The sequence below is a fragment of the Ambystoma mexicanum genome, chromosome 5p (assembly GCF_040938575.1).
Source record: "Ambystoma mexicanum isolate Mex_15411 chromosome 5p, UKY_AmexF1_1, whole genome shotgun sequence".
Taxonomy (NCBI): domain Eukaryota; kingdom Metazoa; phylum Chordata; class Amphibia; order Caudata; family Ambystomatidae; genus Ambystoma; species Ambystoma mexicanum.
The window spans coordinates 913937161-913955472 of NC_090930.1; the positions used below are offsets into that span (position 1 = coordinate 913937161).

Sequence of the window (18312 nt, forward strand, 5' to 3'; positions counted from 1 at the left end):
TTGCAGGTGGTTTTCCAGGGTTGGATTTGATGGATGAGCTATGACTCTTCCCCTCATTCTGTAATGGTTGTTCAATGTTCATATTCTGAAATGTAATTGCCATCATACCTTACCCACTTGAGGGTAAGAAGATTTTGATCAGAAGTACTTTGTTTTGCTAGTCATGTTTGTGGTATTTTTAACTCATCCCTTGTCCTGCTTTCAACAAAGAAATTTACGTTTGGGAACAAAAACGCCTAAATATATATTTTTTTTGTATAACTTGTATGCTTTTTGATGCAGTGGTCTTTCTTGAGGAGGATATTTTCGTGAATGTTATAGGGTAAGGCAAGGTTGTAATGAGAAGGCAATTAGAGCTTCCCGGTTTCACATTATAATTTGGATACTCTTTGCTGCGCTTTCAATATTGCCATTACAAGTGTGTTCCAACACATCTCCGAATAAAGAGCGGGGATGCTTAGTGAAAATTCTTCTTCACCCTCGTCTCAAGAGATTCTGCTCCTTTGACTTCAAGGTGTTGCCCAGTTGAATATCATGGGTTTTAGCATCTGGTGTAGTTGCCACGCAAATTCAGTGGCTTGTTCTTTCCACACATTCATGAATTATTAGCAGTTAATAGTTAACCATACTGGATCCATTATCCATCCCCAGGGTCACACCCTCCCTTTCTCACCTGCTGGGTATTACTTAACTGATATTGACCATTACTCTGAGGGAACCTAGAACATGTGTGTAAGTACCTCAAGTGCATTATATTAATATGTCCCTGCGTCACTGTAAATTCTCACCCAAAGCTGCGTTGTATTGCTTTATCTTCAATGCACCCTTCAATGTAAGGACTTCTGTTCCTGGCAGAATTAATAGGACTATGCATCCTTATTTAAATATAATGTAGAGACCATGTTAATGTAATATTTAGTTGCATTTACTGTTTGGATCAGTGGTGTGTTCCATTAGACATTGGGCAATTCGATGTCAATTTCTAGCCAGGGATTGTATGCTGAAAGTAAGTAATTAACGAAGACATTTTGCAGTGTCATCTGAAACAGTTTATTTCAAGTTGTACATATTTAACAAAAATAAAATGTGCATCAAAAAAATTAAATCACATTGGACTTTGCTAATCTTTGATAATCTTTAGCGAACATGCAGCATTAGGGCTGCAGGACACCCATAAACCGTCACTTGAGGTACAGTGGAAGATGGAGGGTTCACACAGCTAACCAATAATTCAGGCAGAACATAACGTTCAAACAAAAATGTTTATACACGACTGTGTTCCTTCTCACTGTTTCAGTTAATTACTTTGAGGTCAAGTTTTCAGGAAAGCCTAGGTTACTGAACTACCCCCTCCCCAATACAGTACTTGACAATTTTCCCCCAGTACAGTCTGTATCAGGACAGATGTATACAATATTTGATTGATAACACTGAATTGAGAAGAGATCATTGAAACTAAAATTCCCTTAACATATGCTATATATGCTATGTATATACTTAACACTGAACCCCTTTCTACGACCAGAATCTGTCCCATAGAATGATGCGTTCCTGTTGACTCGCAGTCAAGGGCAGTGGAGGTCGGGAATATTTCTCCTCAGCAGTGCAATGAAAATTGTACGTTGTCACAGGGTGATGGAAGCACAATCTCTCAACACAAAAATTACTTACTTAATACATTGACAAACTAACTTAATCTTTCTAACACCATCCACTTCCCACCAAAATGCATGCAGGGCTCTTATTAAAGCCAAAAGGAGGCCTGATCTGTTCCATTAAGACAACTGTATCCAACATAAGGGCACACAACCAAATTAGGCCCCCCGACATTTATTTTGCACCCCCTCTCCGCCCTTCTCCCCACCCCCACCCCGTTCGTGTTGCTGAAAAATGTGATCCGGCTGATCAAAGATTAGGCTACTCTGCTGCAGAGTCTTCAGTTTCATTAACATGAGTCAGTGTCACCAGAAGCTGATTATCTGCACAGGAATCTAAAGCAAAGTACACAATGTAATGACTAACAAATACGTAGCCAAATAAACAGTTTTTGCAATAAACAGCTGTTTCAGCAACATACGAATAGTAGTTCTTTCTGTAGACACCCAAAACGGTTTTGCCATTCTTCATACAGAATATAGTATAACAAGTTACACAAAAATTAATAGCAAATCCTTGCTGCTGCCCTGGACATACTATTACCAGGAAGCCATGCCAGAAACTATTACATATCTGAAAACAAAGATGAATCTACAATTATTAAAATAACAGATCAAGTTCCTTTAGAGCACCCAATTGTGCAGCAGTGCCTCAAGGAAAGTGGTTTCAGTTGATCATGCATGAAAAATTACATTTGTAAACTTGCATCACAAAATGAAATTGAAATCGCAGTCTGAGATACAGCTCTTCCAACATCTGATGTTTTAAACTGCTGCCATTTTTGCCAAGTAATTGTATTTTTGGGTGATTTTCAGTGTATGTCAAACTTACAGAGTGGGGTAAAAAAGTGTTGTGAGCAAAAAAAGGGTTCCTCATTTTTTTGTAAAGGGGGCTATGGTATGGGAGGAAAGATACATCAAAGAAAAGAGTACACTAACCACTAGCAACCCACCTCTATCACACCATAGGGGCTATTTCACGGAAATTTTCCTCAAAGTGGAAGTTTCATGAGCTTATATCTACCACCATGGTCAAGGTAATACATTCAGCATATTTTAATCATTTTTCTCAAATAATAACACTAAAAAGCATAAAACAACCATTTTAAATGTTCGTCATATGTGAATTACCACAAGAGAGAGAGAACACCAATTTACATTTCTGGCTGTTGTCAACACCAATGTATTTACAGTTTATAGGCAATCATTGGTTTGCGTGATGTTAGTAATGATGTGTGTTGATCACATTAAAATTATACACAAACATAGTATAATAGCGTCATTGAGATAATTATACATAGAAGTCAAGATTTATTAGAAGCAGGGTTTATGGCAATGTGTTGTTCCACACTCAATCTGCACCAAATGTTGCATGGTCAGCTGTTAAAACTCTCCGAACTTTACTAGCTATATGACATGTGGATACCCCACATCTTTTCCCTGGATTTCAGCACTTTCACACGAGACAGTTGCTTTAAATCAGCAAAACAGTGTGGTCGTAGAAGGACTGGTCCCGGCACGAGGAACAAAAACTCTAGGTTCAAGCCCTTGGATGCACGGTTGCCAAGATATGTACACTGGAATTAACTGCACAACACCAGTGTGAGGCAACAGGTTGTGAGAGAGGTCAGACGGTCCCAGTATGCAGCAACATGCAACTCTCGCTCCCCTCCCCACCACCCTCACAACATCTGCTCTGGGATATGTCAGCCAGCCACACGCGCCCATTTTCAGTGCAGTTTACTTCAGAGTGCAAAGCACATCAAGTGAATCAAACAGCGACCTACAACATAGGTCATGTCCGTCAAGAGAACCCATTGGGATAACGGGTACTTCTGCCAGTCCATTATGAAAAATAACTAAGAATTTTAATATTGGAAGCTTACTTTCTCGTTCACACAAATACAATCATACTCCACTGTGCTTGTAACAAATCAATCTTCATCCAAAAGTGAATGAATGCAACAGTCAAGGATATCTGTTGTCCACCAAGGCAATGCCTCGTCCATTAAGATGCTTTCATTGAATATAAATCATCTGTGGTGATGTATTCTTAGCCCATCTTAATTTTCCCAACGGCGTTTCAGTTTTTTGTATGTTCCTGGCTTGCAACTAATATAAACCCTCTAGATCAAACATTGATATGCTGCTTGCTTAGGACGTTCCATCAAGCAGACCAGTTTTAACCCGAACACAATACAGTTGTTAAAGGTTTTTGCCTGGAAAATGTAATCACACACCGAAATCCTATGGGTGTGATTACTCAACAAGTCCCAAAGGTTTAAACTGGGATCAAAATGTACCAATTGCCATGTTTTCCCCAGTGTGGTAATATCAGGGTCATAATATCCAAAACTATCCTGTGTCCAAAGTACTATTCGGACACTAACATTCTAAGGAAATAAATCGTAAATAAATCTTAAGGGGTAATGGAAGTCTCTAGCCTTTTAATTGTTTATTTGTAAAGCGCCTATACACAAGTGAAGTGTTTCACAGAACTTAATGGTGGGAAGGGAACAAGGGGATGTAATAGTCATTGTTAGGCCTTGAAGATCCAACAGTAATAACTAGCATACTATGCCGGGGAATTTCTACTAGTATAAGTGCGTGACAAAGAATGGGGAAGGTAAGGGGGGACGGGAGAGAACATACAGGACAAAAACAGTAGGTCAGCAGTGCGCCTATGCATGTAGTCATAACCAGCTAGGGAGGGGAGATAGATTAGGACAAACATACCAAGCCTAGCCTCAGTGTTTCAAAGATGTTTAAAGGTGAAAATAAACTCCATCAAAAAGTCCCTCAAGGCTTTTGATCCTTAAACCAGAGGGCATTGCCCTTCCCCTGGATTCCTTTTCACAATTTGACAAGAGTTTATCATTCCTCTTGTTCAATATCAAAGTGTCATATTTATGTTTTGGAGTTGTCAGCATACCTGGTATACGTTCCTGCCAGGCTTTGTCAGTTTCCTGATATTCACACACTTGCGATTGCCTACTATACTGTCCTGCCAGGGCTTTTTATGATTGCACACTTGCAATGGCCTGGTATACTCTCCTCCCAGGGCTTCTTGTAGTTGCCTGTCTCTGAAACTCCACCTTTGAAAGTTTAGTACATTAGCCATTTTGGTCAATTCCTTTAGTAAATTGCCTCAGTGTTTTGCTCACACTTCCAATCATTCACCACCTGAGCTTTGTGGGTTAATTTACATTGTCCTTTAAAGATTGCTTTCTGGAGAAAATTAGTTTTTTTTACTTCTTAAGAAACAATGTTCTCTCTTTATCAAACTTCGATTGTACAACGTTAAACATACAGCATGTTTGCCAACATGCCCTGGTGCTCCCTTTAACCCAAAAAAAAGCACACAAACACTATCGGAGCTGGCACCCCTCATTCTACACAACTTCTAAGTTGCTAGATGTGTGTGAACATTGCCCACAGAAGCCCCCAATGATAAAAATGTATGTGTGTGGCAGCCTTAAGCAACCTGATAAAAGCACAGTAAAGAAACACTGGCACATGATAAAGAATGTGGGAAGCCTCGATTTATCAATTTATTTTAAAATGTTTTTATTGGTATTTATATTGTACATCCACAATGCTCTATTCTCATTACATCACTGATCAACATGTACTTAGGAGAGATTGACATTAACAACAACTTATTAAAAAAAAAAAATAAAAAAAAAAAGTGTAAAGTACTTTCGTGGGGGCTCCCAGCCCCATCCTCCGAACAGTTCGGGCACCTCTGATATCGGGGTGGTTTTCCTGACCAGGTCCGGCAGACCAGGATGCCTCGTTGTGAGAGCCCGATCCCAGATAATTGGCCACCCTACCAGTGAACTCAAATCCTTCACAGGGGTTTATCGTCTGATGGGTGGAAAATATCCCAGATCAAGGTCTTCCAGGCCTCGTAAGTAGTGCTTGGCTCTCCTCCTGCCCTGGCTACTCCATCTCCCCACACCTGCCCAGTCTTCCAGTTTGCTGTGCCATTTGGCAAACTGTGGGCCCCTGGCTGTTTTCCATGTCATTGCAATGGCCCTTTTGGCCAGCACACATACCATGTCCATGAATTTAATAACATGCCTTACTTTGCTTATTCGTGGGTAGGCCCCCAGGAGGCACTCTTTTGGTGACCATTCATATCTCACCACCCCTGCCCTTCTACAGGCTTGTTCTATCCTGACCCAAATATTCTGTATCTTGGGGCACCGCCAAACCATGTGCAACATTCCTGCCCCTTCCGAGCTACACCTGGGGCACAACGGGTTTGTGTTTTTGCTAAATTTGGCTATCCTATCGGGTGTCATATGTTCTAAACACGACATTCAGTTGGATAAGCCTAAACTGGGCATATCTGGACACTTTGCAGGGATATAGCAGGAGCCTTTCCCACTCCTTTTCAGTTATGCTGATTCACAGGTCCGCCTCCCACCTCTACTTTAGTATATCGCTTTGAGGGTTGGGTCTGTCTGCGAGTTGAGCATAAAGCCTCGACATAGGTTTCCACCCATCCCTGAAATTATATAGGAGTGTCAGGGTTGGGTCCGAAACTGGCTCTTCCGGCCACCACTTCCATTTCTCTCATGGATTCAAAATCTCTAAAGACACCTTCCTCTTACGTGTCTCCCCAAGTGTAAATGCTGTGTCCTTCCCATTGTCTCACGGGTGCCACATCTGCTCTCCCTATGCAAAGCCCCGGCAGCAATCGGGATCTCAGTGAAATAGGGGTGGGCACCTCCCGCCAGTTTCAAGGCCCTGTCCCAAACTCTCCTGCTGAGTCGTACGATCATCGGGTTTCCCCTAAGCATCCCAGCGGAACCCATAACACTTTTCAGGTGCGCCAGTTCTACTAGCAATCTTAGTAGCCTTGTTTCTGAAGTAGCCTCAGCCGTGAGCCATTTGGCCACATGACCGAGCTGGGCGGCCAGGAAGTACCTATCCAGGTCTGGTAGTTCGACCCCGTCCACTTTGTGAGGTAGCATTAGTGTGTGTGTGTGTAGGGATAGTCTGTGTCCGTTAGTACCCCATAGCAGCTCCCTCAATAGTTTTTCAAGTAACCAGAAGAAGGAGACCGGCATACAATAGGGAATATTAGGAATAAAGTATAAGAGCCTTGGAGTACTATCATTTTAATCACTGCCACCCTACCCATTACAGATAGTGGCAATTTGGACCAGAACTTTGTGTACTTTGAGCCCCTGCAATGCCAGTGAGTGTTACCCCCATGCATCTGTTCGGGTGTGTGCCAGATATTTACCCCTAGGTCTCTGGACGTGTGTAGCTTCCACCGGATTCCTACATTCGGGAAGTCTTCCTCCTTTTTCCTTGCTAACTCCACCAGTGGGAATATGCACAATTTCTCTGTGCTAAAGGAGATCCCAGACACTTGCGCAAACTTCTCCAACACCCTCTAATAGTACTGGTACATTCAGGTGGGGGTCTCTTCGGTACAACATCAGCGTATAAGGAGACAACGTGATACTCTCCCCCTACCCTGATGCCAGCGCCAAAGAATTGTTTTCTAATATATATATATAGCAATCGGTTCCAGTCCCAAGACAGAGCATTGGAGATAGCGGGCAGCCCTGCTGGTTCCTCTCTATGTCCCAGAGCCCTGACACCATCCTCCCAGTTTTTACCCTGGCCACCAGTGATTTATAAAGGATCTTGACCCACCGAATAAAGTGGTCACCCAACCCAAATTGTCCCAGGATGGCTAGGAGCCATTCCCAGTAAATAGAGTCAAACGTGTTTATGGCGTCCAAGGAGACTATTGCGTAAGACTCCTGCGAATTTGCTGTCTGCGCCACAATGTGTGGTAACCTACAGAGTTTTTCCGCAGTGTTCTGACCCGGTATGAACAAATTTTGATCTTCATGCACCAAGACCCCCTATAACCTTTGATAATCTCTTTTTGGTTGTCAGTATCTGTATGTCGTAGTTGAGCATTGCTATTGGCCTGAACGAACCGTATTCGTCTGTCAGTTTCCCGGGCTTAGGTATTGGGTGGGAAGCCTTGATAAACTTTTTTCACTTTTAAAACAAAAAAAATAAATTTAAGGAATCCGTTGTTCACAGTTTTATAGAACCATCTGGGTAGTCCAACACACTTTGGGACTTGCCACCAGTCAAAGAACATTTCAAGTGCGGACAATGTCTAGCCTATAATTTTACAGAGAAAAGATTTTTGAATACAAAAACATCTCATGGCAACTGAAAGACCCCACGAATTGCAACAGCAAACAAAGTCATCTACATCATTGAATATCCATGTGGACTTCTATATGTCGGCAAGACCATCCGAGCCATCAAGACAAGAATCTCAGAACATTGATCTTGTTTTAAGAACAAAGTACCGGACAAGCTGCTGGTTGATCACTATAACCGGGAAAAAACACAAATGGATTTGAAATGGTTTGTGCTTCAAAAACTATTCTCGCCAAGAAGAGGTGACATTGACAAAACACTGACCCAACTCGAACAGAAGTGAGTACACAAATTGAATACAGTAAAAGTACTCAAATGATGGGAGAGCTCCCGTATGACTAGAGTACAGACTTCTCAATGTGGTTGGGCAAACTTTGCCCCAACAGAGAAAAAAATAGTCAATATTCTATATGTGTGTGGGACATCTGGACTAAGAAGAATTATTGATGGCATTTCAGACATTGTTACCCGATTTACCAAGGACATTGTGTCTATGTAGGAGCCACCAGATATGTATGCCAAGCTTAAAAGGTTGCAGAATATTTTCTAACCAATACCAAAACTTTTGATCATATCTGAATTTGTTTGCAATGGCGGACATGTTCAAATGCATATGCACCATCCTAAAGATAAAGGAACCACAGGCTTCAACAATACCCAAAAATGTGAAAGTTCATGTTTTAGTGATTGTCATTTTTGTATTAGGCCTCGTTTCTGCCACATTCAAATGCATATGCACCATTCTCAGCCTTCTGGTCACTTGTGACGGATTGACCTCCCTGCCATTAATTACATGCATTAAAGTGCTGTATTTCTGCAACTTGTGCACCGCTTTGTTTCCTGGATTGATTTGAGTCAGACTATGGTGAACAAGGTAATGTTTAAATCTCCAAACCCTGATCATAGCCATGAAGGATTCTGGACTTCACTTCCTCCAAGTTAAAATAATTCTGCATAGCCTGGAAAGATCTGCCAGATCCAATAGAGGAAAGACTGCCATAATACCCAATTACATAAAAAAAGATACAAGCATGTACCTCTTTTTGTCAAGCCCCAGTAGTCAGGAATGTTCTCGCATTACGTGTTGGAGACTGAACCAAAACTTATTTAGGAAAGCCCCCCCCCCGCCCCCCCCCCCCCCCCCAACACCTTTAACAATCCTGATACACAAACAGGAAGCCACATCAAAACCATGAAGCAGTACTGCAAGTAGTATCATGCTTAAGAAGTAATTAACACAAAAAACATTTACACAGCATTTATAAAGGAACCAAGGACATATGTACTTCTAAATTCTGAAAACACAGACCTGGATAAGACTAACATTAAAGGGTAACAAGAACATGCAGATCAATGCAAATGAAGAGACTTTACAATCTACACCAATGTACATAGTTCATGATTTAAGCAGATCAATCTATGAAGATGCAACAGGCATGGGACAATACTAACATTCAAATTGGGTACATTAATACATTGTAATTGTGACAGTACTGAATGACTGCATATATTAACAGACCATGCATAGGCAGCGCAAAGAAATTTGGTTCTAGGTATAGCTACCAAAAGAATTGGGAAAACATGGGGTGTGCTCACTATGAAGAGCTAAAGTCCTAACATTGTGTACAGTTCCTCAAAGAGTGCGCATGTATGAGAGGATATAGTGAGCAGGCAGTCAGTGGTGAGGTGTATGGAAGCATCTTGTCTGGCTTAAGAGCCATAGTTTTGATCATGCATCAGGGAAAGGTGGCAATTTAGCTTGGACGAGGAAGTCCAGTCCCTCCAACATGAACGATCCGTATGATAATGTCAAAAGGAAGATCAGCTTATTTAGCTTCCTAACTGTCTGGAGGAGTGATGATCAGAGCTACCCAGTGAGCTAAACCTTGCTCTTGCAAGGTTTAGCTCTAAACCTTGCTCTTGCAAGGTTTAGCTCACTGGGTAGCTCTGATCATCACTCCTCCAGACAGTTTGGAAGCTACTCCTCCAGACCGTTGGAAGCTAAATAAGCTGATCTTCCTTTTGACATATCATACGGATCATTCATGTTGGGAGGGACTGGCACTTCCTCGTCCAAGCTATATGGTATAGTACATATAGACCTATATGTAAACCTGCACATGGGAAATGTTTCATTTAAACCCATACAGATGTGGTTTAAATGAAACATTTCCCATGTGCAGGTTTACATATAGGTCTATATGTACTATACCATGTTGTGCTGCAGATATTCCGACTTACAAATCTTGGAGTCAATTTTGGCAAGTAAACTATGGGAATACCAAATAAGAAGAAATTGCATCATCCCACCAACACCAGGGACAAAATCTGAAAGAGTAACCATCTGAACTCCCTAGGGACATGCATCCTGGGGTGTCCCAGTAAAGGGTGAATAGTCAGTCATTAGCCATCCTACTGGCCTATGAACATTTGCGTTCCACCCTGCTGCACCTGCGAGTATCCCAGGCTTGCCAATTACTGTGTTGTCTCTACTCTGTGGCACTCATCTATAATGCACTAGCTTCTTTGCTCCTCCCACCCACCTCACCCAATCTTTTCTCCAATCACACAACATTCTCCTTTCCTATCACCATCATAAAACTCATGTCTCAAAACTCCATCCATCTCTCTTGCACCTCCTACTTCCCAACAAACAAAGCCAATGAGCAAGCCCCTCCTGCCCCAACAGCTCTCCACCATGCCCCTCTCTCCATGAGACTCATTCTCTACTCTTCCTTACGCATCAGCTGAAAGGTCAGTCTGTATGCAACAACGCGTCCTTTATCACCGATTTTCATACCAGCTCTACTCTCCAAGATCAATTTTCTATTACTTGATCCTGGATTACTGCAACCGATACATACATCTTGGCGGCAAACACCTACTCTACCTCAAATCTCCAATGCCACATCCACTACCACCTCATGGATTCATCAGCTCTACTATTACTCGATCTCACTTAGTTCACATCTGCATGTATCTGCTACCTGGTGACCATTCTTTGATTAATTTGGGCAACTCCTTGATTCACTTTCCACTAAAATGTCACCTCATTCTCTTAGGTGACTAACCTTCCCTCCCCAACCACTTTTCGGAAATCTGACCTTCAGTCTTTTCTTAGTGACCACACTGTCCACTCCATCCATAACCTACCAACCTACACCGGGAAAACTCTTTGGATTGCTTATTCATATTGACCTCTCGCTCAGCCAATAATACAGTCACAATCCCAATCTGATCACTCCATTGTTTACACCAATCTCCTTCCCACCCTCGGACCCCCTCCTAACCACTTGCCTCTCCTATTACTAAAAGGAAATGTAAACCTGTAATTCCTCCCTTTCTCTTTGACCTACAGTGCTCACTCTCCTTTACACCTGAAGTCTCTCGCACAATCAATGCCTTCTCCAGCTTCCAATTCCTTTCAAAAGACTCATTCTCCTTCCACTTACCACTGCCAACTTCCATTCCAAAGTCTTAGCCTCCCCATGCATGGGTAATGCCACTCATACGCTGTTTCCGCACATACATGAGTCAGATGCACCGCAAATTGAGGCGTACCCACTTGCATGAGAACCTGCAACTCCACCTCTCAGTCCAGAACTCAGTCATATTGATAGAGCAAAAAGGGGAATCTACCTGACCCGATTAAATCAATTTTCCAAAATGACACTCCCTGCTACATTCTACACTCTGCCTACTCTACCATCATCCTCCATCTCCCCCTTTAGTCACACTAATACTGAAGATGTCCCATCTCCACGGAAGGCTAACCCTGCATGTGCTTCATCAGATCCTCCTGCTCCTCAGCTAGTCAAGCCTATTGCCCCATTTGGAGCCTCTCGCATCTCTGAGCTCTTCAACCTGTCCTTCCTAGCTGCTTGCTTTCCCTCCATTTATAAAATGGTCAGGTCATCCCTCTCCTAAAATAGCAATGTGCTGCCCCAAACCTGCCAGCAAACCATCACCCTGTGTCTCTCCTTCCGCACTACTCTAAAGTGCTGGAAAAGGCTGTGTTCAACCGTCTTACCAAATCCTTAGAAATCCACAACCTTCAAGACCACCTACAAGCAGTTTCCCCACTCCTGTCGCTCCAGGAAAAGTTCTCTCATTAATGTATCCAGCTTCATCACCTCAGTTAAGCACTCCAAATATTCCTCTTTTGAAATTCTCCTTGATATGGTTGATGACTTTGATCTCTTTAATACTAGCTCTCCTTGTGGTTCATGGTCAAGTCCTTGCCTGGATTGCATTCTAGCTAGCACCTCACCAAGCTCCATCATCCGGAACAGCAACACCCCTCAAACTCACTCCTCTGATGTTCCACAAGTCTGTCCTGGGTACTCTCCTCTTTGCACTCTTGGGGCACCCATTTCCTCCTTTGGGTTCTCGTAAAACACTGAGAATGACACCCAAATCAGCTTCACTTTTCCTGAGCTCTCCTCCGATCTCTTTTCAAAATGTCCAAATGTCTATGCCATCAAATAGTGTATGGCTGTGCACCCTCTTCTGGTATGCTCTTCATAAACAGAGGTTTCCTTCTCGGCCAAATAATCTAATTTCCTCCCCCAACTATCCAAGTCACACCTTCCACTGTCCCATTCTCTCCATCTAGAAACATTGGTATCATCTGACCTAATACTGTATGTAAGCACTCCAAGTTCTGGACATTAAGAACGATGCTGCAAAGAGTGAGAAAACAAGATTAAGTGGATGAAAAAAACAAATGTGCCTCTTAAAATAAATACCAGAGTAAGAGTGGAATTGAAGAATTACAATAGGCATACATTGGTACAAGAAATGTGTAGTCATCACTGAAAATAAAAAGCTACAATAAGTGAAAGGATGTAAAGTGGAGGTGGGAGTTGGCGATAGCCATCCTTCGTTAATTTTGTTATTAAGCAGGAGAACGTATTTGGCACAGTAGAAAGTCTGTCTTTGAAAAAGGGGAAATGAAGAAACGATTGCGTCATTTAAAGAAAAGCCAAAGTAAACATAGCTCAGAAGGAATTACCTAGCCAATTCTGCAAAATTTACATTAAAAAAAGACAAGTATTCCACTGTTGCTTTTGATGGATGAAAACACATTCAACCCACAGTGGGTCTGATGTTAGGACAAAACATCTGGTTTGGATTTGAAGAAGAAATTAAAGATATTCTGGTGGCCAAATATTTAATGCCTGGATAACAAATTATACATTTCGGAAACTTAAGGAGAAAAGAAAATAACTTTGCCTAGGTAAAGGAGTAGAGGAATGGTTAAATACATTTTAAAAGATTAATGTGGGCCAGGTTTCAGTCTCGACAGTGTATAAACTGGCTTGCAGGAACGCGCCCAGCAACAGCTGTCTGCACAGATTTCTACTCATGTTCAAAATCAGTCAAGCGTTCAGAGATAATAATGCTGTTGATAATGGAAGTTACCAGGGCCATTAGAATCACACTGGTTTAAAACATTTGCATTTTCATCATATGCTTTGTAATTCTTCGAAGGGAAAATATTGTACAGCAAACATTGAGGCTTGCAAGGTCCTAATGTGTTGCAATTAGAATTACATGCAATACATATTACACATGTATTTCCTTCTAAAGAATTGGGGGATTAAAATGTCCATATCAATATTAAAATTTTTCATTTCAAAATGTAAACGTTTTAGTCAGTTTGGCTGCTGTTTAAATTGTGTGCACCACCTTTTGAAACATGTACAGAACTCAATACAGATAACCACACATGCATCATTCAACATACTGGAAGTTGTTCAACAAGTTAACTGCTCTCTAGAGGCCTGTATGTAGCCTTAAAGAGTATGTTTGCATACACAGAACTCAGGAACTCACCTTTGGAGGTACATTAAAAAAGAAAATTATTAGGACAATCGTTTATTTGAAGCACTAAAAAAGGGGACACTATCAATTCCTGCAGCACAACACTGGTTAGGGCACAATTAATCATGTGCATTACACCCTACCATCTTTGATCAGAACAATGTTTAATGAGGTCCACACTTTGATTCAAAGGTTGCATATTTCAAGCACATTTGATAGAAAGGTGATGTTGACTTGCATTGTTACTTACCATGTATAGTAGGAAAAAGGCTGGTACATAAATTGTGATACAGATTTTTGTCTTGGCTCATTTCAAACACCTTCTCCCATTCCTGGGAAGTCATGTGGTTTTTGATATTCTCTGCAGTTATATCTTCTTCCTGCATATCCTTTCCTCCAAACTAGAACCAACAAATTACCAATAAATAATATTTTGTCATCATCACAAGGTCGTCATTACAGAATCTTTGCAACGGTGGTAGTGCAATTTCGCATAGTGCTCTCATCCATGTTAAAGTGAGTTTTGTAAAGCAGTGGTGTAATCTGAGCTGTAGATCAATTTGTACTCTCGGGCTATTAGAAAAATACTTTGCAGAGAAACCTATGCAAAAGAAAAGGACGCATAACAAAACTTTATATTTAAATACCAACATGTGACCTCCAGCCTGTGCACAGCTTTGAGGAAAGACCAGTTCTAGTAAACATGCAATATTGTCAGCCCATCTGCAGCAAGAGTATATGTCCGAAGTAAATGAGAAAGATAGAAAACAAGTCATACTAGTAACAGAAAGCATCCAGCAACCTTTTGTTAAATGGAACTAGTCCAATCGGGGAAGAAAAAAAAAAAACAGCATTTCACACAAAAGTAAAAATCTATTTTGGGCCTGCATTTTTCTGTTTTTTATTTCCTTACAGGATGAAGACTCAGCCATAGCACCAAGGGTAGGGGAGCCAGCCAAACCGGGGGCTAGAACGCGGACTTCAACCACTGGTACAAGCCAGTGTTACAAGCCACCTGACGGCAAGCTCTCCCCGCCGCCATCTTACCCCACTCTTCGTCCCAGTTTTCTTTTCTTTATTAACCCCTGCATCCCCACTTACCTTATTTCGGCTGCAGCGGCCCTCATGGCTGCAGCCACACCCTCCTCTCAGCTTTCTACGGCCGCCATGGAAAGGGAAGAGGGGCTCCCATTCCATGGCAGTTACGCTGGTAAATTATTTTCCTTCCTACAACGGTACGTGCGCGGTATCCCGTTGTAGGAAGGAAAATACTTAGCACCCTGGGTTGCCGCTTAGGTAACCTGGGTGCTAATGGCCTTATGTACCTGGTCCGCAGGCAAGGCCAGGGAGGGTGGGGGGGGGGGGGGAGGACATGGCCTGGCCTACGTTAATGGCCCTCGCTTCGCTCGGGTCATTAACTGGGGCCGCAGGCCATTAACCTCCAGTGTCAGTGTTGCCCATGGAAGGGGTACATAACGCCACAGTACAAAACCTATGGATACAAATTTAAACTGCTGACAGGATTTTTATTCCAGCGAACTGTCATGTGTGGTTTAAAGTGACAAATACAGCATGGAAAAGAAAATGACAAATTTAAGGATCTGCCAACAAGCTACAAGACATGGGAATGCGTTCCCATGAGAAAATTGTAAACACTGGCTTTGAAGCTCGACCATAAAAGTTCAGATGACTATTGTTGCCCGTCATCAGAAACAGACCTGGGTAATATCAAATACCTCCCCTTACAGCTTCTATCTGCCACAAGCCTTAGGCTAAAAATACTTAAAAATAATATTAATTTGCTCTGGGAAGTTGTGCGTAGAGGTCTGTTGATGTAAATCAGTTATGTATTCATAGGACAAAGCGATTCACACCTTCAATAGGAGTCTGACTAAAGTGACAGAATGTGGCTGTTCTCACTAAAGGGGTGGGGAGCTGGAATGAATAGCTATGAGCAACTGGATTTCAAAGGCGCTCCCTCTCCCTCTCTCCCCTCTTCTTCGCACCCCCTCCCCCCAACTCCCCCTGCTCAGGGATCTTAACATCCATCTTGACTCTCCAGACTCCTCAGGATCTTTTCGCAACCTGTCCGGCTCCCTTGCGCTTTCCATTTTACCCTCTGGTCCACCGCACACTGCTGGCCACACCTTGGATGCGCTCATCTCCACAGACATCCATCTCTCTATTCCGCTCACTACCTCACTCATGGACTGATCACTCCTCACTTGAAGCTCTCCTCTCTAACACTGGCACACCCTACACCACATCGTGCCTTCAAGGTCATCCAACCCATACTATGAGTGTCAGTGGTTGCCTTTACCTCCATCTACTCTCCTCCTGCGGCGGACTCCCACCCAATACAGCCCTAATGCTCACTGTTCCTTCTTAAAATTCGTACCCCTGTCATGAGGGTCTGACTGAAGAGGATCAGTAAACTATGTGATTTACTAGTGTACACGAACCCAGATAAGAACCCAGGTCAGTCGTGTCTGAACAGGAAATTATGCTGGTTTACATTGTTGCAATTTCAACAACATAATTAAAAGTATTGCATCATCCAACACTTAGTGAGAAAATCCTGTTGAGATATGCTACTTGTAACAAAAGAAACAGATGGAATGAGCATCACTCCAATATCAGACTTCATAATCCCAACTCATCTTTAGCAAACACATTATTGCAAAAGTAGAGATCAAATCACACAGATTCAATATTGAAGGTTATGGATACCAAAAAATGTGGCCATGAATGTCAGTAAATATTGTGATAGTGAGATACATACTGGATAGAAATTTGTAACTCGGTTATTCCCAATGGAATGAATGAGGAATTAAATATAACTGTTTAAAAGAGTTTAAATGTAGATTTATGGAAAAAATGTGTAGTAGGATTCCGCATGCAATACTGAACAGTTAATTAATATTTCGCTCAAGAATTGTCCAAAACGTTCAAATTGTTATTGATATACATGAAATGGACTGGTAATTACAATAACAGATAGACCAAAAAAGTGTACATTATTTAATTACTGTTACATATGAAATAGTTTAGTATCTATTTATGTACCTTTATGCAAAACAAATTCTAGACATGTAAACCTAATGCACTTTTTGGTTTGGATAGTGTGGTAGGTCAGAAAAAAGCAGAGGCATAGTTGAACACTACTGAAGAAAAAAAATGTCTAATGTCTAGGACTAAAATTAATTCCCTACCCTGTAAAACAACCAACTCATTTTGCAAGATATCCTCAAGAGCACCAGTCTTCTGTCCCAAAACCTATGCTACCCTAGAAAAAAAATAATAAGAGTATAAGAAGCTAAGCTAGTGATTAGTCTAGGATTACTTCACCCGGGAATAATGGTGGATGGTTTCTGACCCCCACCGAATAGCTCGTAGAGTGAATGATCCAAAACCTGATTGACGTAAACAATCGCAAATAGGCCAAAAAGAATCAATACACCATTTGCAAAAATGTTTTATTACATGCAGAATTATCAGACATACCCATAGAACATAACTAAGGGTTCGCCCCACCCAAAGAAGTTTTTTGTATAGCGGAAAACGACAAATGTACAGAACTATGCATACAAAAAGAGGACAGCCTGGTCCCACACTCCCCATTGGCCAACATGTATCCACAATCCTAATTATCACCTATAGTCCATTACCCAATTGGTCACACATTACCTAAACACATTCCCATAAACACATGACTTACTACATCACTATGAAACTTGGGATTGATTAACTGCAAGGTGCATTGTTACCAGAATATATTTCTTTAATGAGTTAAATATTCTAGCCTCGCGCGATATGCCCCCCCCTCTGTCAGATCCTGATAAAAGTGTGACTAGTAAGGTCAACTCTGCTTTGATAATACAACAGCCTTCATACCAGACACTGTGGCACGCACAAACAGCTCCCTGGCATTGTAGATACATTTATTGGCATCACCTCTGCTTCTCCCATCCCAAATCATCGTACAGCCCTAACCTTTCTCTGACTTATCTCAGGGAAAACAGGTGCACAAATGAGAGTATAAAGTCAAGGGGACATAATGGAAGGGAATTCTGCTCTAATGGGTCCATAGATTAAATCCCAGCAATTTTTTTTTTTTTTTTTTTTTAAAAAGGTACTGAGTGGGATATATATAATGACTGCAAATGCTGGGAAATTAGTAATTATTTCAAAGGTTCATGTGCGTCTGGAAACTGTAGATTTCATAGAATCAAATTAAATGATGTTTGCTTTGGAGATCCAAAATGTCTTCTGTGTAATGGCCCAGTGCGGACTAAGCGCTCAATGACCACACTTTGTACAGGCCTGCACATGTAATGTAATTAATTCCCTGGTTACACCATAAAGCAGAGTTCTGTTACTGGTGCTGAACCATTCAAGAATAACATGAAAGGATTAATAATGTTTACCCATATTCCTACCTTTAATTTGCTCATTGAAAATGACGTGATGATGTGATTGGGGCACTACTGTCTGGATTTAGCTTATTTTTTCCATCCCTAGAATGCGGTGCCTGAAGTTCAAATAGCAGGACCGCTCTTTGGGTGAGGGCAGTAGTGCTCTAAATCTTCACCAAGCATCTTGGCATCACAGAACCCCATGCCCT

The 18312-nt window shown here is 41.7% G+C and overlaps 1 protein-coding gene across 3 annotated transcripts in view; it reads right to left on the minus strand.

Annotated features, from left to right (window-relative positions):
- Window positions 1-18312, minus strand: part of LOC138481725 (maternal DNA replication licensing factor mcm6-like) — an 860230-nt gene that overhangs the window by 467963 nt on the left and 373955 nt on the right. For all 3 annotated transcript variants that reach the window (XM_069613836.1, XM_069613835.1, XM_069613837.1), the window contains exon 8: window positions 13939-14089. In XM_069613836.1, coding sequence (XP_069469937.1) covers window positions 13939-14089 — 151 coding nt within the window. The remainder of the gene's footprint in view (window positions 1-13938; window positions 14090-18312) is intronic.